The sequence below is a fragment of the Cervus canadensis genome, chromosome 32 (genome assembly GCF_019320065.1).
Source record: "Cervus canadensis isolate Bull #8, Minnesota chromosome 32, ASM1932006v1, whole genome shotgun sequence".
Taxonomy (NCBI): domain Eukaryota; kingdom Metazoa; phylum Chordata; class Mammalia; order Artiodactyla; family Cervidae; genus Cervus; species Cervus canadensis.
This window is the reverse complement of record NC_057417.1, coordinates 36,235,290-36,263,077: the sequence shown is the minus strand read 5'-3', so window position 1 is coordinate 36,263,077 and position 27,788 is coordinate 36,235,290. Positions and strand designations below refer to the sequence as shown.

The 27,788-nt window shown below is 51.8% G+C and overlaps 2 protein-coding genes across 5 annotated transcripts in view; one reads left to right on the top strand and one right to left on the bottom strand.

Moving 5' to 3' along the window:
- The window catches only part of DNAJA3 (DnaJ heat shock protein family (Hsp40) member A3), a 30,210-nt gene extending 11,373 nt beyond the window's left edge, over positions 1-18,837 (top strand). Inside the window, exons 3-12 of one of the 2 annotated variants that reach the window (XM_043455673.1) lie at positions 1,468-1,551; positions 2,306-2,506; positions 3,551-3,703; positions 8,565-8,712; positions 9,775-9,839; positions 11,611-11,739; positions 12,198-12,313; positions 13,062-13,159; positions 17,013-17,126; positions 17,671-18,837. In XM_043455673.1, the coding sequence (XP_043311608.1) occupies positions 1,468-1,551; positions 2,306-2,506; positions 3,551-3,703; positions 8,565-8,712; positions 9,775-9,839; positions 11,611-11,739; positions 12,198-12,313; positions 13,062-13,159; positions 17,013-17,113 (1,095 nt within the window). In that variant the 3' untranslated portion in view covers positions 17,114-17,126; positions 17,671-18,837. The remainder of the gene's footprint in view (positions 1-1,467; positions 1,552-2,305; positions 2,507-3,550; positions 3,704-8,564; positions 8,713-9,774; positions 9,840-11,610; positions 11,740-12,197; positions 12,314-13,061; positions 13,160-17,012; positions 17,127-17,670) is intronic. The other variant, XM_043455674.1, reaches the window with a different exon arrangement.
- Positions 18,838-21,188: 2,351 nt separating this feature from the next.
- On the bottom strand, positions 21,189-27,362 carry NMRAL1 (NmrA like redox sensor 1). 3 transcript variants are annotated; one of them, XM_043456517.1, is made up of 6 exons: positions 27,190-27,362; positions 26,980-27,047; positions 26,591-26,829; positions 23,844-24,093; positions 22,552-22,742; positions 21,189-21,499 (listed from the first exon to the last, which is right to left on the bottom strand). In XM_043456517.1, the coding sequence occupies exons 2-6, from the start codon at positions 27,017-27,019 to the stop codon at positions 21,320-21,322; spliced, it is 900 nt and encodes a 299-aa protein (XP_043312452.1). In that variant the 5' UTR covers positions 27,020-27,047; positions 27,190-27,362; the 3' UTR covers positions 21,189-21,319. The 3 variants fall into 3 exon arrangements, with proteins under 3 accessions (XP_043312452.1, XP_043312451.1, XP_043312453.1); XM_043456516.1 differs by having other exon boundaries at positions 26,980-27,209; XM_043456518.1 differs by lacking the exons at positions 21,189-21,499; positions 22,552-22,742 and adding an exon at positions 22,750-22,961 and having other exon boundaries at positions 26,980-27,209.
- Positions 27,363-27,788: the final 426 nt, after the last annotated feature.

Here is a 27,788-nt window from a genome sequence, read left to right as displayed (position 1 = left end):
CTTATTGGGGCATGTGAGGCCCTTAGCGCGTACTAGAGATTTCATTTAAGAGAGAGTAGAAACCATTCAATTTTTTAGGTGTGAAAATAAAAAAAATGGGTAAAGTTGTGTAATTTGAAACCGAAATTTAGAAAGTAGGCTTTATGGAGCAATTGCTGGGATTGGACCTTGATAAAAACGTTTCATGTTTACATCATTTAATCCTCAAGGCAGAAGAAGACTTGGCTAGGTTATGACATGCTGCTGAGGCCACATAGCCGATCAGTGGCATTTAGGAGACTAAAATGCAGGTCTTTCTGAGTGCGAAGGGCCTCTCTTTGATCTCACAAGCGCATCAGCATTTCTTACCTTGGCCTGGAACCAGCCTCATGACCCACTGTGATCTACTGCCTTGCCTTGAGAGCTCCCTTCGGGCCGAGCCTCTGACGCGCTTCCATCATATGCTGGTGTGAGGAGCAGTGTCTCGGGTGCAGAGTGAGCAGCCAGCTGTAGGCAGTGGTGGGGCCAGCTGTCCCCACAGTTCCTGTCACCTTCAGGATTCTGAGCCCTGCTTGCCCTCACACCAGGATCATCCAGACTGGGAAGGCGTCAGTGAGCTGCAGCAGTGAGTCAGCACCTGCAGAGGTCGCACAGCGCTGCTTAGCGTGGCCAGGAGGAGACCTTTGTGTTAGGGCTGCTCAGGTCTCCTATGTACTCCGGACAGGCAAGTTAGGACCGTGTTTGGATTTTTAATATTTAAATCTGTGTTTTGAATATGTAATGCATTCCCCTTGTTCTGCATTCAGAAAGTACAGAGGAGTGTGCAGTGAGACGACTTCTCTTTCCCATCCATCCCCTCCCTCCGGTAGCAGTCAGCCTTTCCAGCTTAGTGTCTGTTCTTCCAAAACTAATTTATACAGCAGCTATATCTACTTATTATCCAGTTATTTCCCTCTTTTTACATAGATGATAGTCTAATCAGATTCACTCTTTGACATCTCTCACAGAGGACCCCAAGTTCTAAAGAATTAGTTGTTATTTCTGTTGAGAGATTTGTTGCAGTTGAAAAACATGTACATATCTCAAGAGTTGAAGAGAGAGTTTTCTTTCTTTCTTTCCCTTTCCCAAAACTCAGTTTGCTGTTTTGTAATAAACTTTTGATCAGATTTGAAAACTGAACACAGTTCATGGAGTGTATGTTCTTAATTCTGGCTGCGTGTGTTTTGCTTTTAGTTTGTTTTTATTGAGGTGTAGTTGACATATTAGTATCAGGTGTACAACATACTGATTCAACATTTGTATACACTATGAAATGATCATCATAATAAGTCTAGTTAGAGATGATTTAGTCTTAAATCTTGTTTTAAGAATTGCTGTTAGTTGTGAAGTCTGACAACTGCTACAAAGGACGTGAGGTGTGACTGGTGTCTGGGGTTCAGTTTTAGTAATCATCTTGTGTCCATACTAATTGACCATTTCCTCCCTTAGCTTGCCAAGAAATATCACCCAGACACGAACAAGGATGATCCCAAAGCCAAGGAGAAGTTCTCCCAGCTGGCAGAGGCATATGAGGTAACGCGACCCACCAGTGTGTGCAGTCCCTGTCATTCAGCTGTGTGCATGGGTCAGAGCGTGCTGCACTGGCAACCTGATGTGTGAGAAGGTTCAGTGGGAAGGCCATGTCCCCCTCCAGATCACCTCGTTGAAGGGGAAAAAAAACAAACTACAGTTCCAAAATGCTCACGTGAGCTGTCACTTGGGGTCTCAACAAAGAACAGAACCCAGTAATCTGTATTCCCAGTCCCAGTCACTGGGACTTTAGCTGGGTCTGGGACGTTCTTGTCAGATTAAACAGTTCCGTGCCTGTTTGGTGACCTCCCCCTCGTAGGACTGGTGGGATAGTGGATGTTGTAAAAGCAGAAGACCACCACTCCCCTGGAGGAGTGTAGAATGTCATCTGAGAGCGAAGAGGGTGTGAAACAGCTGCTGAACAAGTGCAGAGTTAAATGAGAGCGGACCTCCTTCCCAGACTCAGCCGTGCTGAAGGGGTTGGGGACATATAGGGTGTCGTACATCAGCTGTGTGTGTGTGCATCCCCCTCCCTGCCTCTGACCATTTGAGAGTAAGTCACAGATGTGGTGTCTCTCTGTTCCTAAGTACTTCTCTGTGTGTTCCCTAAGAGCGGGAACATTACTTCCGTAGCCTCAGTACAGTTGACAGGATCAGGGCATCTAATGTCGGTAGGCCGCCACCACCGTCTGAACTTGGTGTCCGTGCCCGGGGCCCCGGGAGCCCGGGGCACCGACTGCCGGGCTTCTCTCGGCAGGTCCTGAGCGACGAAGTGAAGAGGAGGCAGTATGACACCTACGGCTCCGCGGGCTTCGACCCCGGGGCCGGCAGCTCTGGGCAGAGCTACTGGAAAGGAGGCCCTACTGTTGACCCCGAGGAGCTCTTCAGGAAGATCTTCGGGGAGTTCTCATCCTCCTCTTTTGGTGATTTCCAGAGTGTGTTCAATCAGCCTCAGGAGGTAAGACCCTCATTTTGAAGAATTGTTTAAATTTCAGCTGCTCAATGTGACACAAACATATTTTTTACCAGTTTCTGTTTCTCAAAGAACAAGGTAAAGCAACTTAAGTGGGGTGATTGGGAGGCAGCCATCTTTGTAGGAAGTGGTTCCAGTATTTGAAAAACCATTAATAATGTGTACATTCAGTTCTGCTGTATTCTTACAGTTGCTTAATCAGGGCAGCACCTTGACTTTGAGAATCCATTTAGAGTGATTATTTTATGTAGAGCCTGTCTTGTTATTCTAGGAGACTCAGTCCATAGGGAGGCACTGCCAGTCCTGTGTCTTCCATGTTTATGTCTTGTTTCAGGCACTATCAAAAGAGAACCAAAGAGTGGGGGGAAGTGTTTTACGATGTAAGTTATGATTGTGGATCATTTGAACTGTTAGGACCATGTGCAAATATTATCTGTGAACATTTTCAGTTTGTTGAAAAGCACATTTTCATTTATACAACAGGTATTATCTGTTGAAAATCGTGAGGAGTAGAGCAGAATCAGTTGAGTCCCATCTGTTCTCAACTTGACAGAGTAAAAGTTAGAAAGTAAAACATGACTAGGGGAACAGATGAATTGGTGGAGCCATGAATAGGATTTTTAGAACAGTGAGAATACTTTGCATAATTCTGTGGGAGGATGTGTGTTATTATACACTTGTTCAGACCCATAGAATATCCAGACCAAGAGTGAACCCTAATGTAAACTGTGGGCTTTGGATGGTCATGCTGTGTCAGTGTAGGTTCATCCTTGATAAAAAATGTATCATTCTGGTGAGTGATGTTGATTACAGGGTAGGCAGGCTGTGCACGTGTGGGGGCAAAGGTATGAGAGAAATCTCTACCTCCTTCTCAGTTTTTTTTTTTCTTTCTTTTTTTTGCTTCTCAGTTTTTTAAACTTAAAACTGCTCTAAAAAATAGAGTCTTTAAAAGAAACAGTAACTGTAAACTCCCAGCCAGCGCTCTCCCTTACTTTCAGAGTGATAACAGTGGTCCCTTGATTTCTCTAGTACATCATGGAGTTGACGTTCAATCAAGCTGCCAAGGGCGTCAACAAAGAGTTCACCGTGAACATCACCGACACCTGTGAGCGGTGTGACGGCAAAGGGAACGAGCCCGGCACCAAAGTCCAGCACTGCCACTACTGCGGTGGCTCCGGCATGGTGAGCCTGGCGGGCCCTGCCTTCCCCGGGGCCCCGCCGCCCGCCCTGTGCTTCCCCGCCACGCCTCCTCTCTGTGGGCCAGTGTGCCTGGGGCTCTGAGAGCTCTCTAACGGGTGGGACTCTGTGATCTAGAACCTTCCACATTGTCCCAGGAGTGCTCTCTACGGAAGGAGCAAGGAAATTCTGCTGTCTTCTCTGAAAATACATTTCGGGGTGTGTTGGTAATTTAAAATCGGGGGAGGGGAACTTAAATTTTGCTTGAAGTGTAATCTTTTTTTCTTTTTCTTTTTGGTAAGTTTTAGATATAATTCAAACTTGTAAGAATAGTATGAATAACCACTCCCTTATTCCTTTTACCAAGCCTCAACAGTTGTTAACATTTTGTCCCATTTGATTTGTCATTTATAGTGTGTATTTTCTAAGAGCAAGAACATTTTTTTATGTAACCACAGTATGTTCTCGAAATCAGGAAATTTAATGTCCAAACAATATTGTTATCTGTACTTAGAGTTTTTCATTTGTCCTTATAATGTTCTTTTTACCCCAGACTCAGGATGCTAGTCTAGGATCTTGCGTAGTGTTTGGTTGTCATATCTTTAGTCTCCTTTAATCAGTAGCGATTTCTTAGTCTTTCTTTTATGACCTTGACGTTTTTTAGGATTACAGACCGGCTGCTTTGTAGGATGTCCCTCAGTTGGGTCATCTGATATTTCCTCATGATAAGATTCAGATTATGCATTTTTGGCAGAAACAGCACAGAGATATAGTGCCCTTTGCGTGGATCATGTTAGGAGTCATGTGTCAGTTGTCCCATTAGTTTGTCCCATTATCAAATGATAATTACATTTGATCCCAGTCAGTTAGTTAAGGAACTGTCTACCAGGTTTCTTCATTATAAAGTTATTATTTTTCCCTTTGAAATTAACAAGGAATCTGTGACTTACCTTGACACTATATAAATGTCCTGTCCCATCAAACTTATACCCAGTACTTAACAGCATCCGTTAATTAGTCTTGCTTAAAAATCAGGTATTACTGTGACTTGCAAAATGGTGATTTTTCTGATTCCAATGTCCCTTCTCTGTTGTTTGTTTGTTTGTTTTTTTCAAGTTAATTTATTTATTTGGCTGTGCCGAGTTTTAGTTGCAACATGTGGAATCTAGTTCCCTGACCAGGGATCGATCCTGTGCCCCTCCATTGGGATCACAGAGTCTTAGCCACTGGACCACCAGAGAAGTCCCCTTTCTCTGTTTATTAGTTGGCATTCTACTAAAAGGAAGAGCATTCTTTTCTTCTCCATTTATTTATTCTTTCATTTGTATCAGTATGAACTCACGGATTCTTATTTCGTTCACTGAACCGTCATCACTATTACTTTGATGCCCAAGCCGTCCCTGACTCTGCTTGTGGAGGTCTCTCTGGCTGGCTCCTGTATTCTTTTGATGTCCCATCATTCTTTCGGCACTTCTTTACTTGGTGTCCCAGCTTGCAAATACTTTCCTAGCCACATCCTGGAACCAGCCATTTCTCCAGGGAGTTCTGATTCCTTCTAATTGTCTAGTAGGATTTAGGAACCAAATCTGTGCTCTTGGTGACTCATTGTATCTGGGGTGTCACCGCTTCCAGGTCCTCTCAGCTGACTGAGACAGGAAGTAAGTGTGTGTGTGTGTGTGCGCGTGCGTGCGCCCGTGCGCACCTTCCTCGATCGGGAAGGTCCCCTGGAGGGGAGGGCATGGCAACCTGCTCCAGTATTCTTGCCTGGAGAATCCCTGTGGACAGAGGAGTCTGGCAGGCTGCAGTCCAGAGGGTCGCTGAACCAGACATGCACACGTGCACTTATAGACACATATTCAATACCTGTCTGTCTTTCCATATTTTTCATGTGATAGAGTATATATGTACACATATGTGTACACTGATCCATCCGTTTAACAAACCAGTGAGTTCAAACTGATAGTTCCACTTTCAGCGCAACACTGCAAGGCTTATCTAGTCTTTTGCCTGCCTGTCCGTATTTGAAACTAAATAATAAAGAAAGATGATTAGTTTCTAACAGTGAGAAGTCTGGCCCTGGTGGCCCTGTACGTTTACTCATGTGCTCGATCCTATAACGTACAAGAAGCAATTTGAGAACTGTCACTCACACCACTGCAGAAGCAATCCTGCTTAACTGGCGTTTGGGTATATGGCCAAATACTGTGCTCACCTCACTCAGATCACTTCTTTTTCTCCCCCTTCACTGTGATTATATTATCTGCTTGAAATGCAGGTTGGTTTCCACTGAGTATGTTTGTATTCCATTTAGATGGTTTCTTTTTTTAAGGGGGTTGGGAGATTCTCTACTGCCCACCTTTAAAATAAAATCCTTGCCTACCGGCAGTGCAGGAGACCTGGGTTCAATTCCTGGGTCAGGAAGATCCTCTGGAGAAGGAAATGGCAACCCTCTCCAGTATTCTTGCCTGGAGAATCTCATGGACAGAGGAGCCTGGCAGGCTACAGTCCATGTGGTTACAAGAGTCAGACATGACTGAGTGACTACACCACCACCAAGTGTGTATGGGGGGACAGACGTTGTCTGAGTGCATAGAAGAGAAGCATAAGAAAGGAAACAAGTCCCTGATGATCCCGTGACTGTTAGTGTTTTGATGTGCCTCCTGCCAGTTGTTGATGAGGAATGTCATTTTTGTTTTATATTAACTAGTTTTTGAACAGGTTGTATATGTAAATCATTGAAATTCAGTGGGTACAAATTGAAAACTGTGTATGATGAATCTCCCTCTCATTATTGACTTTTACCCATTGAATTCCACTCTCCAGAAGCATCCTTTCTGTCTTTCTAGATGCAAGCCTATGTAGACGTGTGTGTCTGTGTGTGTTTGCGCCTTGTTTTCATACCAAAGATAGAATACAACTGTTAGCCCCGTCTGTACCTTGGTGGTTTTGTTTTGATTCTAGTTCTCCCTGTGTTTGGGAAATAGTCTATGTTTATAGCTGCCTCAGTTGTTCTTGGGGCCATGGTATTCCTCCATACGGATACATCCCCTTTTGTTTAGCCAGACCCCTGTTGCTGGATGCCTAGGTTCTCATCTTTTCATTTTTTTTGGCTAAGCTGAACAGGTTGCAGGATCTTAGTTCCCAGATCAGGGATTGAACCTGGACCCTTGGCAGTGAGAGCAGAGTCCTAACCACTGGCTCACCAGTGTTTGTCATTGATTTTAGTTGTATTTGTCTTTTGACTTTGAATGTATTTTTGCCTATTTATGTGTGGATTTCATCAGTTGAGAATCATAGTGAAATTTTTCCTATTTTTCATTTGTTATAATGAAGGCATTTTTGCCTATCTTTGAATACTTTTAAACATTCTCTTTGTTGGCTGAATAATAGTCTACTGATGGGGGCTTCCCTGGTGGTCCAGTGGTTGAGACTCGGAGCTCCCAATGCGGGAGGCCTGGGTTTGATCCCTGGTCAGGGAACTAGATCCCACATGCAGCAACTAAAAATCCCCATGTGCTGCAGCTAAGACTGGGAGCAGCCAAATAAATAAATAAAAATAAGTTTCTTAAAAAAAAAAGTAGTCCACTGATGGGAGTCCGCAGTTACCTGTACACAATCCTATAGCTTAGTCTGGAAAAGTAAAGTTGTGCCTGCTTTCCTCTAGAGGGCGCCCTTGGAGAGGATGAAGATTGCTGTGGCTTAGTTTTACCATCGGAGTCCCTCCCTGCCTCTTGTTACAGATACTTTTTATTGATCCCACTTCCCTCTCACTTCTGAGGTCCTTTCTCCAGGGTCCTGAATTGTTGCAACTTTCTTTATTCATATTTCTTTGGTGAACATTGAGATAATACGGTAAAACTGAAGGGTGTCTATGTGCAGAGATTTTTTTTCTTCAGCACTGAAACAAATATTAAAATGGAAATTGAGGTCTGTGTACATTGGTCATGATGCATCATGAAGGTGAGAGGGAAAGGCATGTTGCAGAGTGATAATGCAATACACTCTTGTAAAATTTTTACTTAAAAACTTCTTTATGTTAAAAAAAAAAAAAACTTCTTTATGGTGAGAAAGAGAGTGAGTGAGTCAGGGGAAGAACACCTCAAACTGAGCTCCTGTGAGCAGGCCACCCTGGGAGTCAAGGTGAGGGGGGGATTAATTTTTTATATATCTCTGTATCCTTTGATTTGCTACAACAGCATGTTGATAATTTACCCTCACCCCCTAAAAACACCCAAGGATGTTGAGTTAAAAGAAAATGGTAACTGAGTTCCATTTACCAGTGAAGAGCTGATGGGAGTGGCCACAGACTGTAAGGCCCCACCTGTGCAAGGGGCTAGGAGCCGAGGAGGCTCCTGGAGGACTGGGGTGAGGGTGGCTGCGAGAGGAGCCGCTTGCCTCCTTGCTCGTGGGCATCTGTGACAAGGGGGGACTGTGAGGGGCTGTGGGGGACAGAGGCCTATGCTGCTCCTCCCTTGGGGCAGGCAGGGGCAGCTCTGGGTGGGAGCTGCATCCAGTTGTCACTTTCTTCTTTCTTTCCCAGCTGTCCCTTTTGTGAAGGGAAGAGAGGGTTCTCTTTAAAGCGACTTGCTCAGCTCCGGGGGCTTGGGGACCTTCTGTAAAGAGGCAGTGTCTCACTTTTCGGCCTCATGTAATCAGGTTTGTGGTTCGGGATTCAGGAGGCAGTGTGCTCTAGGTCAGGTTAACAGTTCGGGCTCCTGCACCTTGTCCGCAGGCAGTATTTTGGAGCGCGGGGGCACACCACACATGCAGGTCTTCGGTGAAATGTTTTGCATGCTCGTTGTGGTCCCAGGGCCTTGTTGTCAGGGTGCACCAGTGTCTAAGGGTCCCATTTTTCTTGTCTTTGTAGGAAACCATAAACACAGGCCCTTTTGTGATGCGCTCCACGTGTCGGAGGTGTGGCGGCCGGGGCTCCATCATCACGTCTCCCTGTGTGGTGTGCAGAGGAGCAGGACAGGCCAAGCAGAAGAAGAAGGTGGTGATCCCCGTGCCTGCCGGTGGGTCTGGGCTCCTCCACGCATGGGGGCTCAGAGCCAAGGCCACCTGCCCTTGTTTCTGGAGCTGAAACTCAGGGAGGAACCAGGGTCTCCTGCATTTTCTTCTGTACCAGTTACCCTTAAGATCTGCACATGTCATAGGGAAATGGCACCTCACATGCCTGCCCTGCTCCTGCGAGAAGCAGCTCCTCCACCTCTTTGTGTCCCAAGGCCAGTGTTGTACCCGCTGCCCACCCAGCTGGCCAAACCACCCTCTCTGCTCCCAGGGCCAGCCCATGACCCCCACCCCCCACCCCAAACCAATCCTATTCCTGGAGTGGTCTTTGCATAGGGTGGTCTGATCATGTCTCACACTGTTGAAGACTCTGTGGCGATTCTCAGGGGCCAAAAATTGGCCTCCTCTTCCAGCCCCTCCTGGTCTCAGCCTCCTATTTTCTTAGTCTCCCCCTTGTTGCCTTGCTACCTGCAGCTTCCTCATCCCCAGGGGAGCCTTCTGGAAGCATTTCCTTAGATGTTCCTTTGGAGCTGTGATCTTTTCCTTCTAAGAACTTATCTTTGTTTGTAGTGATACATGGTGGTGTTACTCAGCTAATAACTATCTCCCCTGTGGATGTGCTCAGTGGCATCCAACTCATTGCAGGGACTGTAGCCCACTAGGCCCCTCTGTCCATGGGTTCTCCAGGCAAGAATACTGGAGTGGGTTGCCATTTCCTTCTCCAGGGGATCTTCCCAACCCAGGGAGCGAACCTGCTTCTCTTGCATCTCCTGCATTGGCAGGTGGATTCTTTAGCACTGTGCCCCACTAGACTCTAAACTCACTGGGATACTAGGTGGACCTGGTGGTAAACTTGAATAAGTGAAGAGAAGGTGCTTTCATTTGGTTATCGATTACTATATGCTGCACCTTTGAAAAGTTACCCTTGTTTTACTTGTTGCTGTATTGGGTAATTGTGTTGTTCCTTGTTAACAGGAAACAGGAATGAGTAAGTGGGTGGGTTGTAAATAGATCCAGCATAGAAAATGCCTTCAGACATCCCAAAATAATTGTTCTTTTGCTTACAGGAGTTGAGGATGGCCAGACTGTGAGGATGCCTGTAGGAAAACGAGAAATTTTCATCACATTCAGGGTAGGTGCTCTGTTTGCACAGTCTCTTTTGGGCCTTTGCTCTTGTGGAGAGGGTGCAGCCCAGGCTTCTTATGGGTGAGATGGGAGCTTCATGGAATGTGCCTGGCCGTTCAAGTTTCTAAGGCAAGTGGGGGCCACCTCAGCAGGGTGATTAAACATGTGTTACATCAAGCTTTTGTGCTAAATGTGGAGAGAACAAAGTTACCCCAAGGTGTTTACAAGTTGGCAACAAAGCACTCATAAAAATACAGAAAACATCTTTTAATTTTTATTGATGTATTGAATTGTTCATGGGGACAATAAGGGCCAGAGCTACAGATTTACATGTGACGTGCAGGCAAGGTTTTCTGAGGCAAGGGTAACAGAGGAAGTGGCACCTTCTGCCACTGATTCCACCAGGCATGTCCCTAAGGAGGTGCGGCAGGTGGAGGCAAGGTGTGTGGCAGCCTCGTCTACAACAGCGAGACACTGCCAGCAGCCTGCTGCCCTTCGGGAGGAAATGGCAAGTGGGCTGCACTGTGGACACCTCGGAGCAGAAGGCTGGAGACGCACATGTTGGTGTGAGACATCCTGGTAGTTCTCAGTCACGGACAGGGAGTGAGCAGGTTGCAGGCCGAGGAAGGAGGTCATCTGTGTAGTTTCAAATCACATGAGGTGGTGTCATGTATTGTTTAGGGACATGTTGGTCTGCAAGGAGATCCAACCAGTCCATCCTAAAGGAGATCAGTCCTGGGTGTTCATTGGAAGGACTGATGTTGAAGCTGAAACTCCAGTTCTTTGGCCACCTCATGCGAAGAGTTGACTCATTGGAAAAGAACCTGATGCTGGGAGGGATTGGGGGCAAGAGGAGAAGGGGACGACAGAGGATGAGATGGCTGGATGGCATCACTGACTCGATGGACATGGGTTTGAGTAAACTCCGGGAGTTGGTGATGGACAGGGAGGCCTGGTGTGCTGCGATTCATGGGGTCACAATGAGTCGGACACTACTGAGCAACTGAACTGAACTGAAACATGTAAAAAAGGTAAACAGACGCTCCTAGGAAAGATGCAGACTAAATGTAGCGGTTATTGTGGAGGGGTGAGCAGGACGGGGAGAAGTCACCTGTGTCCTGGTCTTCTGTGACCTAAGCAGGGTTGTGTGTACAGCGTGTGTTAATTACTTTGCTGATTTACGTATATGTGAAATATTTCATAGTTTAAAACAAAGACAAACATAATGTAAAGGGTGAATCTTTAAGACTGAGAAATTGAAGAGAAAGGTCGCAGGCTGGAAGCCAGTCTATGAAGAAGGTTTGATAGAGAATTCAGATTGTTCCCAGCTGATAGTAGAGAAGAAGAAAAGAGGAAATCACTGGAAGACAAAGAATGTCTTTGAGACCCAAAACACAGTGCTTATAAAATTTGAATCATTCCAGTGTCGCTAGTCTGACTTGAAGGTAGCTTGTACCAAAAGACTCTGGAAAGTTAACCCTTTCTGCCTTTGTAGACTGTATTAGTCTGTGTTTCTAGTAAAGTAAGATTTTTATATTTCTTTTAATTTTCAAAATTTAGTTTTATTTCCCTTGAAACTTGAACAGCTTAATCTGGGAGGACACTGTGGCATTGCAGTGAAGGAAGAAGCTGCCCTGTAACTCCCAGAGGCTGGGGTAGGTGGGTGCTTTGGTGAAAGTGCACTGTCTCCCTGGATGCTGCACGCTGAGCCGCGGCTGTGGTCTGCTCTCCAGAAGGACTTCTCTGAGCGTTAGTAACCCTCCCGTGCTTGGCCCTAGGTGCAGAAAAGCCCCGTGTTCCGGAGGGACGGTGCGGACATCCACTCAGATCTCTTCATCTCCATAGCTCAGGCCATCCTTGGGGGCACCGCCAGAGCGCAGGGCCTGTACGAGACCATCAGCGTGACGGTAAGAGTGCGGGCACGTTCTCACCACTCCTGTACTGCAGTGCTCTCTTTTTTCTAAAACGGGAAACGGCTGAAACCTGGGAACAGCCTGGCGGGAGGCAGGAGGAGTGTTGGTCGCGCCTTGGGTGTGACTCGGCCGGGAAGCAGTTCCTGGGCCGTGTCCATCCTGCTGGGCTGGGCAGCGGCCTCAGTGGCGCCCCAGGTTGGCTCTGCCTCCTCCCAGGTCCTACTCCCCGAGCTCCCTCCCTCCTGCTGTGGGCTTGCCACCCTAGACTCCTCGCCCCTGAGCCCGTCATAGGCTCTGCTCAAGGTGGACCCAGTTTCTGTGTGGTGTTTGATGGGTTTGGTCTAGAAACCTGAATGGAGTTCTTTTCAGGAGTAAGATTGTCTTCATGTCGTGAGATGTTTTCATTTGGGCAGCTGGAGGTGGAGGAAAACCTGAGGTTCCTTTCTTTATAGATCCCCCCTGGGACTCAGTCAGACCAGAAGATTCGGATGAGCGGGAAGGGCATCCCGCGGATTAACAGCTACGGCTACGGAGACCACTACATTCACATCAAGATCAGAGTTCCAAAGTAAGCGCCTCCTGGTGTGGCGAGGCCCACGCGCTCTCTGCAGCTTCCAGCACCAGCAGCAGCCAGTCGAGGACTTCTCACCTGCCAAGCAGGTGCTGAGCCCGACTGCCCGGCCTGTGTGGTGCTTCTGCTGTAAGCACTGAGGCTTAGGCAGGTTACTTCTCCCTCTAAGTCTGTCCTGCCCAGGTGCTCCTTCTGAAAGCGGACGTGATAAAAAAGTTCGACCTCGCTGAGTTGCTGGGAGATGAAATGAATAACCCATAGGGAGCAGTTAGCTGTTATTGCTGCTGTTGGTTTTATTATTATCGCTCTTGGGTCGCCCACCATCTGAGAGATGATCTAGAGCGAGCTGGCGGCTTGTGTCGTGTCCAGCCTTCAAAAGAAAAGTCCGAGGGGGAGCTGCGGACATCCGGAGCAGGGCTTGCCTGGCTCTTTTCAGAGGGCTGGGTTTCCAGCGCTCTCTTTAATTAGATAATTTCCAACACACACACTTGTAACAGCTTTTCATCCCTCTGGTAAACTGTTTACCGTGGCCACAGTGGCAGTCGTTTAGAACAGCTCAGGGTAGTTGCAGCGGTTTACTTTACAGAAGCTTTAAGGGTGTGGGCTCTTGGGTTCAGGGTGTGCCCGGTGCCTGGGTCAAGGGTCCTGCCTTTCCCACATGCTGCGTGGGGGCCGGCCACGTCCACGTCCTTTTGAAGAGCTGCCCAGAGGAGCCGCTCGGACACTGATTGCGCTCGGTCCACAGGAGACTGACAAGCCGACAGCAGAGCCTGATCCTGAGCTACGCTGAGGACGAGACCGACGTGGAGGGGACGGTGAACGGCGTCACCAACACAAGCACTGGTGAGGCACCCCTGCGGCCCGTGGGAGTCGCCCAGTACCTGGGAGGGCAGACGGTCTGGAAGCATGTTGGGGTTTCCACTGGGGAATCTTCCTGGAGTCTCCAGAGGGCCCAGTAGTAAGAGGGGGCTGAGTGTTGGGCAGAGTGGTGTGGGGCAGCCCCACTCGGGGAAGCTGGCCAGCAGGGCCCCCCGCCCTGGCCCTCGTCCTCTGTGCACGCACTGCTGGCCGAGGTCAGTGAGGCCTGTGACGCTTCCCTCCAGGGAGTGGCTCTGCGTCTTAGAGCTGCTCTCCTGAGTTCTGGCCTCGGTTCTGCCACTTGCCCTGTGACCGTGGGTTCATTCCTGCATGAGGTCAGCTTGTAGCCACTAAAGGAGAAGATACATGTCTTCCTCGTCCAGAAGGCTTCCCCTGGATTTCAGAGTGTCCTGTAAACAGTAGCTGTGGCAGGCTTAACAACTCCAGATCTGCCTGTGTGCAGCAGGTCTAAACTCTGAGCTTTTAGGGCCGTGAACAAACAAAACACCTTGTTTACTCTGAGCTTAAACATCTGTAGAGTGCAGTTAAATATTGGCGATTGGTGAGTAGCCATGCCCCCTTATTCTGACAACAGGCAGGCACTTTGGCTACAGGCACCTTGGCTGCAGCTCTTCTCCCTCTGGATGGGGGTGCTCTGCCTGGATGGGGTGCTGTGTCGGGATGGGGTGCTCTGCCCGGATGGGGTGCTCTGCTGGGATGGGGTGCTCCGCCGAGAAAACCCTGTCGGTTGGGCCTCCTGCTGGGCTGGGAGAGGCCATGCTGAGGGTGAGTTGGCTTCTGCTGCCCGACGTGTTGCCTCCTGGTTGCATCACTTTGTTTTTGTCTGGGTCCTGGATTTTCTCTCACCTTCTCAGAACTTGAATGGTGTTTAGATTAGTGTACAGTCAGAGCAGGTGATCGGAGCTGGGGGTGGGGTCTTGGAGCCCTGGGGCAGGGCTGGGGGTCCCAGTGGCAGCAGCCTTTGCATGGACTTGGCTGAGCTCCCCAAAATCCAGGAGACCAAGTCCTCTGTGAAAAAACAACTGCCACAGATTGTATCTGTGGCTGACTGGGCATAAAGTGAGCACTTACTTTAGTGGTTTGGTTCATAGACTTTTTCATATTTTCTTGTTACTATCCCTTGGACTAAAAAGAAGTGGGGATAATTCTTCCACATAACTCTACTTATGCACCTCTAGGTTTTTTTCCTGAGTCCCAAATATTCCCACAGTCACGGAGCATGCGAGATTTGCTCTGCAACCAGCTCTCAGCCATGCCCCCCTCCCCCAGGGGAACTTGAGGTCCTCCTGACTGAGCTCGGCGTGAGACCCTGTGCCTTGTTCACTGTTTGCATGTTGGGTATTATCCACCAGTTGTTATCAAGCCCCTTCCTGAGAGCTCAGATTGGGAGTTGATCCTGTAGTCAGCTTCTGAGTAATGTCCATGGTTCTCATCATGTTAGCTCATTCCCTCTCCCCTTGTTTAGCCGAGATTTATTGGGAGGCTCTTATGTGCCAGACCCATTGCCAGTTCTTCGTCTTGAATTTCTATTGACATAATTTTGCTGAATATATCATAATGTTAACATATGTGTTGCATGTGTTTGTGAAGAGTTCATAAAGTGAAATGAGTGACCTGAATTATTTTTTTTTCCACTCACTTCTGTTGTCATTTCAGAATTGTATTCAGTGGGAAATTTGGCTCCCAGACATAATTCTTTAGATGGCTTTTAAGAATCTTAACACTGGAATGCACTGTCAGTCTGCAGCCTGGGTGTGGTTAAGCCTCTTGTTACTGTGAAGAAAGTTACTTTTGCCCTCCACGTGTGAGGACACACCAGTGCACACAATTACCTTTCCTGACAACTGCACTAAGGTGCATCCTATTTATTCAAGTAGAGCCTGAATCTCTGCTATTAAAGTTACACTGGAAGCAGTTGCCTTCAGTCATCAGTGGTTCTTGAGCTAGCATGTCGCTTAATAGCCCCCAAGTGCCCATGGAGATAGTCACTGCAGATGCAGATTGATTCCTGGATGTCTTTGCTTTCACCATGGGAAAGGTACCTGGAAGGCATTTGGAAAGTTACCATTATGTAGGAAAACAACCTAAAAGTTTTTGGCGGGTTTAGTATTGCTTGTTTATTTTTGTTCTCTGTAGCCCCTGCTGAAAACCTTAATAATGGCTGACCCTGGCTTTGTTCCCAGTCTGAGAAGCAGGAAAACCGCAGCGAGCTGGGGGCCTGGGGCACTCTGAGGTTACCAAGTGACCTTTTGGGTTTAGAGACAGCGTGGCTCGTTGTTGGTATTTCTCGATCGTCACTAACTCCTGTGACGACCCCTGTACGTCCATTTAGCTGTCGTGCGGGCACCTCTTCCAGGGCTTGGATCCCCCTGTGGTCTCTTCTCTGATGAGCTGACGGCATTGACTCTTGAGCCCCTCTGTTTAGGCAGGGTGGAGGCAAGAGGCAGGTGGGGAGAAAGACATGTTAGTGGAACAAGAGGCACTCTGCTGGCTCAGTCTGAGCGTGTAGTCAGCTCAGGGAGTCAGACTGTGCGTGCAGACCCCACACCTCTGCCTGTAGGGTGGGTCTGGTCCTCAGACATCATCCTGGAGTCCGGTTGGTGGGTCTGTTTCCTCGCACTGATGGTCACTGAGCATTTGCCATGTGCTCGGAAATGATGCCCAGAGAGACAGGGTCCCTGCCCTGCTCAGCTCACAGTGTGAGGGGGGAAGGCCAGGCAGGCACTGAACCCCCAAGTAAATGCCAGACCTTGCTTATGACACTAGGAGCTTGTACTTGTGGAGAAAAAGGTGGTACAGATTCATAGAATGAGCGTTACCTGGTTATTCATCACCTTGTAAAGAGCCATGGACTACCTTCCCCACCCCTTCTGGAGACTGTGACCTCTGCTGCCCAAAGCTGTGGGCCTCTCACCGACAAAGGCATCTCAAACTGAGAGCTTGGGGACATGGACATTTTGTCCCCTCTACACACTGTCCTTGACATACATTCCCCTGCACATTGACATGCACTATTTCTCCTGAAACAATGAAAAACATTGAGTCCAGTCCAGCTCGTAATGCGTCGGCCCTCCTGCCTCATGGGTGGCTGATCTTTAACGTGATGTGTTTGTGCAGAGGGGCTCTCACGGCCCCTCCGGAAACAGAAAGGTGGCCGCCCGTCTCGGGAGCATTTGGAGCCAGGTGCTTGCCCAGTGATGCACGGGTCCTTGGCTGCCCCATCCCAGATGAGCAGTGCATGTGTCCTGGGATCCCGGTGCCCTGGAGAGGCGATCAGTGCGTACTGACCGGGTGCAGAAGCTGGTCGGTGGGTCTTGGCACATGCTCTTCACCTTCTCAGAGCCTGGGCTTTGGGGTCTGACTGCTTGGGTCTGAACTCAGACCTCCTGCCCACTTAGCAGCTCTGTGACCTTAGTCATGGCACCTAACCCCTTTGTGCCCCTAGTTTTTGTTTTTTTCATCTGGAATTTACCTGTAAGGTTACCGTAAGGACTGAATGAGGTATGGACGCCATGCAGCCTGGCCTGGAAGGCATTGGTGCTGGCTGTGTTTCTGTTACGGTTGTTAAGTGGGACAGCTGCCTGTTGTTCCTTTCTGTACCTTGTTTTCCCCTCGAGGGCCAGTGACTTGGGGAGCAGTTGGGATGCTCTAAGTGCTGAATCATCTGATGGACGGGACAACCCTGGGCAACCTGATATGGCCACCTTTCCTCTCGGGGTGGCTCTTGGAGCACGAGCCCTGGGTGGCCAGGTGGGGCCTGGGGTGGGCTGTGAGGTCTGCGCCCTTGACCCCAGTTCTCTCTGCTGTTTATGCCCAGGTGGCAGCACCATGGATAGCTCCGCGGGAGGCAAGGCTAGGCCTGAGGCTGGGGAGGACGAGGGATTCCTTTCCAAACTTAAGAGAATGTTTACCTCCTGATATCCCAGCCGAGGTAGGAAAACCCCTGAGGTTCCTCCCTTTCATGCCCCTCTGAAATAATGAATCCCTGTTTTCCCTCATTTTAGCCAGTATCATCCCCCCACCCCCAGAGTTGAAGAGGTTCCCATCTCAGGCGTGGTGTGAGCCTAGCCTTAGCCCAAGGGGAGCTGGCAGGTAGTGCAGGGCTGAACCACCTCCTGGAGCCCCCCAGCCCTCCTTCCACCAGCTCCCGGGGCCACTGCATCCTGCCGTGGTGGGAACCAGGTTGCCCACAGTCACAGAGGGTAGGTCACAGCAGAGCCAGGCCTAGAACTCAGATCTCCCCAGCCCCGCCCTGTCCTGGCTGGGACGTCTAGGGCAGTGGCAGCCTTAGTGTGGGGTGGGGTGGGGCAGTGACGGGAGTCCTGCTTGCTCACCGTGGTGTCTTGGGACTCACCTTTCACTCGTGCTGGTCCCTGATGTTGGGGCCTCCTTCCCAAGGACTGCAGAAGTTCACCGACAGGGTGTGTCTTTTCCTGCGAGGCCAGTGAACTGTACCCGTTTGTGTCTTGGCTCAGGAAAACGGTCCACTGGGAACTAGGCAGGGAGCAGCAGCACCCCCTCGTGTCCAGGGCACCTCGGACGCAGGAGGATTCCCCACAGCAGCACCGAGCCCCTGCCTGCAGAGGCCTCCGGACCGCCTTGGCAACAGTGAACTCACGTGACCATGCGGCTCTTCACAGAAGGTCATGGCGGACGGGACAGACCCTGGGCAGTCAGGCATGGCCAGCCTCAGGGCTTGTAGCTTCCTGTCTGCGGGGAGGTAACTTGGCCTCTTCAGGCTCTGGCAAAGTCAGACAGCTGGACACTTCCTGCAGAGCTGAAACTCTTAATTTGGAACTGAATGTGGTTAAAGAATTAAAGGCCATGCTTACAGCTTAAAAATGAAGCCTTAAGCTGCACCGAGTTGTGACGTGATTGATTTCCCTCTCAGCAAACCTCCGGGACGTTCCAGAATGAGTCTTTCCTGACAGGTTGTCCTTTCTGGGAACATGGGGCACACACACCTCGCTGGTGTCACCCACCCTTCAGCTGGAGTTGGTTTAATTCCCACAGGTACTGAGTGGCTGGAACCTGGGGGCCTGGGGTGACACCTAGAGGACACATGGGCCGTGATCTCCGTCAGGACGGAAGGTCCTTCCTCCCACCCCACGCAGGGTGGCCCTGTCCCCCGGCAGTTGGGTTGTGTTGTTCTAAGCCAGGCGTGGGTGGGGCTCCTGCCCCTCTGCTGGACCACAGCCGGCATGGCCTGGAGCTGACTGAGGGCCTCTCAACTCCAGCCCTGCCCCACTGCTATCAGGGCCTTGGGTCTCACCACTCACTACTGACCTGTTTTCAGATGTGTGTTTAAATTATTCAGTGCTGAGAATCATTGTCTTTTCCCGTACGAGTGTTTGTTCAGAGGAAAGCAGACTCTCAGCAATCGAAGGTTCTCCAGCAACCAGCCAGACCAAGCACCATTTCCCAGCCTTGGCTCCTGGGACGTGCGGGTTCCCTGTGTTTCCAGATCCCCTCGCTGTGGTGAGACAGGCTAACGGAGAACCCTTCTGATAAGTGTGCTTTCTGTTTCCCCCCCATAATTTACTAAAATAAAGCATCTGCTAGTGTCTGCTCTAAGAATGTAAAATGATTCTGTATCAATGTAAATAAGATTATCTACTGCAAAGAGATATTTAAAACCTGAATTGTGGTCATCTCTTCCTTGAAAGAGTCCGGACAGCTCTCTGCAGGTGCCCGTCAGGCCAGCCCACGTCTGCTGGCCTTCCTGGGGCAGCCAGAGGTGGCTTTCCTCAGCGTCACCCCCACCGAGGGACAGGTGTCGCTCTGACAGGCGCGGACCCTCCCAACCCGGAGCAGGGAGCTTATCCTGCAGTGATGTGCTGATCTGAACGAACCTTCTAGGATTCAGCTTGTCGCTTTTACTCTGGGAGCCCGCTCCTCTAAAGACCTGCAGTGTGGCCTCCTTAGGTCCCTGAGCGTCACCACCGCCATCACTAGATACTCTTTGTTTCTTCCATTGTTTTCAGAGGAGTATTAAGATATTTTGTGTGTACTGTGGTCTTCTGGGCTCTGGTGGCTGGAGTGGGCCCCAAGCACATGACTCTACCCTGCCCTGGGGTTCTGGGCTGAGCAGGCTGTAGTGGAGGCAGGGGTGCGCACTTGCTGGATTGGGTGAAGAGGCTGGGAAGACCTGGTGGGCAAGAAGGAGGCCCAGAGACTTCCTGCCAGTCTCCAAACTCTTTCTCCATTGAACAGAAGTTTGCCGAGCACCTGCTGTGGACTCAGCATGGCCTGGGCGGGATCTGAGACCCCAGGGTACGGTGGTGGAGAGCTCAGTGGTGTCTCTCTTGGCACCTCAGGTCTTCTTCCTAGAGAAGTCAACCAAAGCCATGTTTTTTGAAAGTAGCAGTCTAGACTTTGAAAGGGGAAAGTGGATTTTCTTTCCAGTGAGACATCTTCATGGCTATGCCAAGGCATTCTTCCCTCCGATGGTCAGAAGGTGGCAGGGCAGCATCTGTAGGTTCGGGTCCCCCTCGAGGCCTGGCTGGACTGGGTTTGGCTCATTCCCACAGTTAGCTCCTGAGATCTGTCTCCTGACCACCTTGCAGCCTGAGGTGGGGCTAGAGCGTGAGCCGCGCCATTTAGAAACACAAGAGAGTGTCTCTAGGCCCCTGGGCCTTTGTGGATGGGAGGCAAGCACTTGCTGAAGTGCTGGGAGCAGGATGGACAGGGGAAGGCACTGGAGGCTTGCAAGACCTGATCACGAGGGGCCCGGGGAGCTAGACGCTGCTTCTCCCCAGTTCCCCTATGTAGTCGTCACAGCAGCCCGGCCAGAGGGCACCAGGTAAGCAACCCACCCCCAGAGGGCTGGTGAAACGGTGAGCACCGGCTGGAGCCTGCCCTCAGCTCCCTGCAGCTCGCCCTGGAGCCAGTGCGGCGGGCCCTCCCCAGGCTTGGTGCCAACCGAGGGCCACTCCTGGATCCCATCATGAGTCAGGGTCCCAGCAGGCGAGTCTCCCCTCCAGAAGGCCCGCGGCACTTGGGCATCACAGGGCTGGACATGGATGACCTGTTGGGTTCTCCTGCTGATATGGGTGGGCTTGGAAGCCTGGGTCATCACGTCTGTTCCCTCCTACCTTCCTGGGAGGCTGCTCCCTCAGGCTGTCGCTGTGCCCCTGAAGTGGGCCCTCCTCCAGTGTTCTTCACCCCCCCTGCTCCCTGCAGCCTGATGTCGGTCCTGCAGCCATCCCACACATTGGTATCTGGCCCTCCTGCTAAACCAGACTCAAGACACGGTGTATAACTTTCCTGATTAACATTGTATTTAGGGTCTAGCACACTGGATAAGTTGTCGACAAAGTGCTTATGAATCAACAGATGGAATGAATTTGGCAGCCCTGCTACCCTTTCAGTGCCTCTGCGGGTCCCAAGGCCAGAGCAGGGTAGTAGAGACTGCGGTAGATGACCCGCAAGCCCAGAGACACCAGTCTCCCCATCAACCGTGTCCTCCAGGCCTGCGCTTCTCACCTCTATAGTGAGCGAGAGAGGGAGGCCATCCAAATGCCCGGGGGCTCTGCCCACCACGCAGGGCTGGGGGGTCACTTCCCTGGTCTCCCCTCCCTGCCTGTGCTGTGGACAGCATCACCTCTTCTCCACAGTGCTCAGTTCTCATGGCCTGGGGTCCACAGCTCGGTAACGTCCCTTCAAGGGTTTCTTTCTTACCAGCATGTTTTGAGATCACCACATCTCAAGGCTACTGCACCCGGGGGCCCAGGAGGCAGGTGAAGAGAGAGGAAGAAGGGGCCGGTCTTCCCGCCCTGAAACTCAGAAGGAACATGCGGATGACCGGATGCTCTGGAGTGGAAGGGTGTATGTGCAGGGGTGTCAGACGTCGCCCCTGGCTGCAGGGCTGGGTTGGGGGTCCTCTTGGCCCCCGCCACCACTTGGCTGGGCACTTGACGCTTCCTATTGGAATTTTCATGTCCTTGGTGCCCCAGCATCTGCCACCCCTACCCCAAACCATGAAACAAAGCGCTTTTCTTTTGGAAGCCATCTGTGAGAACAATGGCCTTTATTTAAAAAATAAACTTTCTTGTAACACAAGAGAGGGTCACTGTGACCGCACCCCCCGTTGTACCCCCAGACGGGGTTGAGAGGTGGGCAGGGTCACAGCCCTGCAAAGTCCCCTTTGTGCTGCTCTAGCCACTGGTCCAGAGTCCTGGCCTTGGGGTTGAGCTTCAGGGTCAGTTCGATGTTGCGGTCAGGTTTCAGGGCATAAAAACGGAACATGTTGGCCAGGTCCCGGGCGCCGGGGAAGCCAAGCTTCTCGTAGTCCTCGGGGCTTGTCTGCAAGCAGAGGAGCGTCTCTTAGCGTCGGCAGCACCCTGACTACACTGTTGGTACCTCAGCCTCTACTTTGTCCCCCTGAATTCATCTGAAAACCATTGATACTAAAGAGATGAAACTTCAAAAACCACTGTTCCAGGGCAATTTATATCCTGTTCTTCCAAGATCACAAGGTGAAAACGTCTCAGTCCCTTCCACAGCAGGACTCTGCTTTCATCATTTTCTTGCTTAAAACACCAAAGCTGTTCCCCTTTCCTAACCAAACTGAACCTTAACTCCTTGGCTCCCAAACCCTCCATGATGGCCTCAGGCTTTCTTTGTTTAGATAGTAATAACCATTTAGTGCACATTTTCTAGTGCATTCATTGTGCCAAGGGAGCCTCTACATCAGTTATTCCGTTCAGTCTTCACAGCCCACCCCCGAGGATGGGATACGTTCCATACGCCCACTTTACAGATGAAGAAACCAAGACAGAGAGGGGCCAGGGGCTGGGCCTCTGGTTACACACAGGTGGGTGTTAAGGGCTGGGAGCAAAATCTGAGCCCAAAACGTGTCCTGCCCTGGTCTCTCCCCATTTACTGCTCTGTTTGCGTCTGGGAGGCTCTGTGGGTGGTTTCTGTCGTTTAATGACTCTGAGTATCCCATAATCTCAAACTGAGAAGAAACAACAAACCCAGGGGTCTGGACAAGAGGACAGGGTAGGTGAGGGAAGGAGGGGACTGTGCCAGGCCAAGGAAAGGAGCCGGACGGGGCCCACTCCAGTCTCCTTCCCCTGCACCAAGGAGCCCAAGACACCCCGTGCTCTCCCTGCTTGCTTTGGCCCCTACTGGGCCCTCTTCCTCAAGCCCTTTCTTGCCACTTGGCCCCCTGCCAGAGCCAGACATCTCACCCGGCAGCCACACTTTGCTCCTGAGAACCGCACGACGTCAGCCTTCTCTGAGGATGAACTAGGCTTTGTGATGCTCAGAGCGCGGGGCAGCCCAGGATGCCACTCCCCTGCTACCCGCAGAGCCGCTCGGATCGGGCTTCCATGTCCCGCCGGGCCTCTCACCTTGGCGTCGCGCACCGCCTTGCCTGTGTGCTTGGCGAGCAGGGCAGCGTACTCCTCCGCCGTGTGTCTGCAGGTACTGAGCCCGATGTTCCGGCCGATGTACTCCTGTGGGGTCTTTAGCAAGCTGAGCACCACGGGACCCAGGTCGGCCACAGCCATGCCGTCTATGGGCACGTCACCCATGGGCAAGCCTGGGAGGGGGAGAGGGGTGTGCTGGCCCCTGTCTCTTGAGGGGTCGGTCTCCACCAGCTGGTTGGCGCACAGGTCAGCACCTGGCCTAACTCAGACACCCCAGGGTCAGCAGCAGAACTGAGTCAGGAAACGGGACACGATGGAGCTCTGCCGCTGGCAGACCGTTCAAATCCTGGGAGCCAGGCTGGGGAGAACTCCAGGCCTGCCACCCATCAGGCCTGAGACGGGAACAAGCAGAAGGAGGGGAAGGGGCTTTGAAAGGCGCCCTGCCCAAGAATGGGTGCAAACCCCAGTTCCTGACGCGGATGCCCACGGAGGGTGCTCCAAACGCCAGCAAGAAAGCTCGGCTGGCCAAGGCTGGGGCCGAACCCAGAGCAGCATGGTGGGTGCTGACAAACGTGTTAACAAGCGACTCTACCAGCCACGGTGTGGCTCTGGGGATGGATAGGCAGAGCTCTGTCTAGATGAGGCACCTGGAGCCCTCCAGCCCTGCCTGTAAAGTTTCCATGGCTGCCCATTCAGACCACCCAGGAGCCTGTGGGGATGGAACACAGGCGACTCTCTGACGATGGCTCTGCAAACTGTAAAAGGTGGTGTTGGGGTGCCAATACCAGGCCCAGACTCTGCCCATGGGAGGGTGAGCAGGGATCATGCAGAGGTGAGGAGCCAGGGGAGGGCTCTGACCCCTCCCACTCTGCCTGCCGAGCCTCCCCTGCTGCCCCACCAGCGGCAGAACACAGGTTGGACACAGCGCCCTCCACACTGTTTGCAGATTTGCAGACGGGCAGAGAAGAAAGTGCTTTCCTACCCCCGGGAAATCAACTGGACCTAGCCCTCCAAACCCTCTCCTCACTGATGAGGCAGAAACAAGAACCATGCTCATTTCTGCAAAGCTCTCCAACAGACAGCACAGCATCCCACACTGGGCAGATCTTCCCTGGGGAAGTCCGGGTCATGCCCATCTTACGGGACAGGACACGGAGGCCCGGCAGGGTCATGGGTCTACTGTGAGAGGGCCGGGGCTCAGACCTGGAGCCCTCGGAGGACAAGCCCACTCTCTGGGTCATGGTGCCAGCAGACGCCCGAGGGAGCACACTCACTCAGCAAGTAGCTCCTTCCATCCGGGGCTTTCTGGGGCAGGAAGTAGGAGAGGAGGTTCTCAAAATAGCAGGGCAGCCGCACGCTGGTCATGGGGACGCCGATGTCCCGGAAATACTCCTCCACCTCCCCTTTGCCGTCAAAGTGTCCCGCTGTCAGTCTCCCCCCGGTTAGCTTCTTGATGTTCTCCAGGCCACTGTAGACCACGTAGCACAGGCCCAGGCGCTTGGCCAAATCGGCCAGCAGCTTTCCCTGGCGGGCGGGCAGGAAGGGAGAAGCCACAAAGCTCAGAGGAAGGGTGTGTGTCCCCATCGCGGCCCTGGCTCTCCCACCCCAGAGGCCACTCTGCCAAGAGCCACAGGCCACTAACCCCTCTGATAAGGCTCCCCCTTTCTTGTGCGGCTCCCACAGCATCACATCGTCTACCCCAGGATTATAAGCCTCCCACCAGCCACACAGCCTTAGTGCCCCTTCTCTAGATCATCCAGGTTGTCCCACCTTCCAGGGTACTAGACCAAAGTCCTCCATGTGCCACCTGGGAGGGGGCGCACAGAGGCTTCTGGTCTCTGCCTGTGCTTAGACAGCACCTTGTCCCCGTGCTGTGCCGTCTTCCTTGGAGAGCCCCAGCCGTCCCCTAAGGAGGCGCTATGGCTCAGCCGTTCAGCACAGAAGACACGCCACATGGGCTTCAGACTGGCTCTGCAGCGCCCTGCCTGTGCCTTCCAGGACAAAGGGTCTAACTGCTCTGGCCTCGTCAGTTAAGTGGGGACCCTGCTGCACAAGGCCGTGTAGGGCGCTGGATGGTGGCCTCCCAAGAGACATGTCCACCTCCCATCCGCCAGAGCCTGTGAATGTCACATCGTTTGGGAGAGGGTCTCCGCAGATATTTTTTAAGTTAAAAAACTTGAGATCATCCTGGATTACCCTGGTGGGCCCTCAACCCAATGACAAGTGTCCTTATGAGAGATGGAAGAGGAGACAGGGAGAAGAGGAGAGGCCGCGTGAAGACAGAGGCAGAGCCTGGAGTGACGTGACCACACGAAGAGCTGGCACCTCCGGACACCGGAAGAGGCCAGCCTCCAGACAGCGCAGGGCCAACACCTTGCTGTTGGACTCCTGGACTTAGCGCTGGGAGAGAATAAATTCCTGTGGTTTTAAGCCACGTGGCTTGTGGTCATTTGTTATGGCACAGGCGGTCAGGTTGACAGGATCTGCATGAACCAGAAAAGTTCTCTTTGTCCACCCGCTGAGATGGGCTTCCAGGTAAGACAGCAACTGAAGGCTCGAGGTTAAAAACAAAGAGACCAATGGTCCAGTCCAGCTTCCCTTTATGGACCAAAGTGGTCCTTTTACATAAGAGGAAAGAGAGACCAGCTCAGGGAAGTCACGTCCACAGCCAAGGCAGTGGGGAGCTGTGGATGAGGCAGGACTGAAAGCCGACGGCCAGGGGTCTCAGCCCCGGAACCTCAGCTGCGCCAGTCATACCTTCTACAAATACCCAAGTGCCTGCTATGTGACAGGCCCACTGCAAGTGTCTCTACCTTCCAGGAGATTTTAAAAAGATGCATGTTCGTCTCACATCCCTCCCACGGCAGCCTGGGCTCAACAGCCACCGACCAGAGAGAAGCTGGGTGGAAAACAGAATAAAGAGAAACATGACACATCTAAAAAGGGACATGGCAGATTTGGGGAATGATGGTGATAGATTATACTTTGATTGTTGTCGTTGTTCAGTTGCCAAGCTGTGTCTGATTCTTTGCAACCCCGTGAACTGCAGCATGCCAGGCTTCCCTGTCCCTCACCACCATATTTTGATTAGAATGGTAGTTCCATGGGTATGTGTGCTGTGTGTCTGCTAAGTGGCTTCAACTGTGTCTGACTCTTTGCGACCCTATGGACTGTAGCCCACCAGGCTCCTCTGTCCAGGGGATTCTCCAGGCAAGAATACTGGAGTGGGTTGCCATGCCCTCCTCCAGGGGATGTTCCTGACTCAGGGATCGAACCCATGTCTCTTATGTCTCCTGCATTGGCAGGTGGGTTCTTTACCACTAGCGCCACCTGGGAAGTCAGTTATATGTGCATATTTATCTTCAAATATCATCAAATTGTACAATTAAAATGTGTACCTTTTAAGAAAATTATGGGTCAGCAGGGAGAAGGTAATGGCACCCCACTCCAGTACTCTTGCCTGGAGAATCCCAGGGATGGGGGAGCCTTGGTGGGCTGCCGTCTATGGGGTTGCACAGAGTCGGACACGACTGAAGCGACTTAGCAGCAGCAGCAGCAGCATGGGTCAGCAGAGTTGTTTAGAAAATGTGAAGTCACTGGATGACATAAAGCAGATTGTGGTTGCCTGGGAGGGGGAATGGGGAAGGACTGCCAACAGGTATGGTGTTTTCTTTTGGGGGTGATGAAATGTTCTGGAATTAGTAGTGGTGATGGCGGCCCAACTTTGCAAACAGGTGAAGAAACACTGAACTGTACATGTCAAAAGGGTGAACAGTACGGTACATGAATGATATCTTAAGTCACTGGATGAAAAAGAAGTCACCTCCTGCCCTTATCAAAGTCTAGGAGGGCTGCATGGAAGAGGAGGGGAAAAGCTGCAGTGTCCGTCATCACAGGCAGGGGACAGCCCCTCTCTGACAAGTCAGAGCTGCCCTGCAGGGAGGCTGGGAGCTCTTTGAAGATGCCCGGCTCCTGCCCTGGCCTCCCCACTCCCTCCCGACGCCCTGCGGCCTGCCCTCACCTGCTTGACCTCCTGCTCCTGGCTGCAGTTCTCCCAATAGTTGGTCACAATGAAGGTGGCGTGAGCGCCGCTCAGGGCCAGCTCCATGCTGGCCTCGTCATTCTGGTCTCCCTGCACTACCTCTGCACCTTGCAGCCCCAGCTGCTTCGCTGCCCTCTGCCCAGGGTCCCGGGTCACCACTCGGACCCTAAATGTCCCATCTTCCAGGAGCGTCCGGGCCACTGAGCCCCCCTGGGCACCTGTGGAGAATCAGAAAGACCTGCAGGGTGGAAGCTGCCTGGGAGGCCTGCCGAGGGTGGCGCCCCCCCAGCGCGGGGGGGCGGGGCCGGCCGGACCCCCAGGCTGTCCTGGGTGAAGGGTCCAGCGCCTCCTTTGGGGGTTTCGCTTACCTGTGGCTCCAAACACCACCACCAGCTTCTTGTCCGCCATGCGAGCGGGAGGTGTGGTCCCGAGAAGTCTAGGGGCAGTGAGAGGCACAGAGTGGGCGAAGGGGCGCGCGCGTCGCGTAGGCCCCAAGGGGAGGTCCGGCCGGGAAAGATAGGGACCCTGCCACCCCCGTCCCCTCGGACCGGCTCCCGGGTCCCCCAGACCGGCTGTACCTCCCAGTGGAGGCCTAGGTGTGAAAAGCTCCGGGAACTGGGTACCCGCTGCTCTGCAGCCGAGTCCACAGCTTGGGGGGATGCAAGCCTACATGTGGCGCCGACCCTCGCCCTTAGCTCCAGTTGCAACCCGGAAAAGCCACGCTTTCCCAGGCATCCTGCGTGAAGGGACCTCAGGCTGGTCTGCTTCCTAATCCCCGCCATCCGGGCCCTGACTCTGCGCGAAGCGGACATGCCACCCCCCTCCGCGGGCACAGATGGTTCGTCCCAACTCGGGCGAACTCTGCCGAAGGTCTGGAGCCGCCCGCCCCGGGCCTACGTAAACCGAATTTGCGTCAATCGGGTCTGACCCAAATGTACTTGCAGACGAGGACTGCACAGGCGAATGCTGGTGGTGACGACTGCTCCAAGCAAAAACGAATAAGTAAATAGTTTTTATTTTGCATGAACATCTGATCTTTGAAAGATAAATCTATATTAGTGACTCTTAACACCCAAGGCTCTGTCTCAGTTCTTGTATGCCTGACTCATACTTGAGGTTGCTACTACTTGCCCAGGTTTGAATTCTTTTTAATAGAAAAGATCTCTCTCTCTTCTCT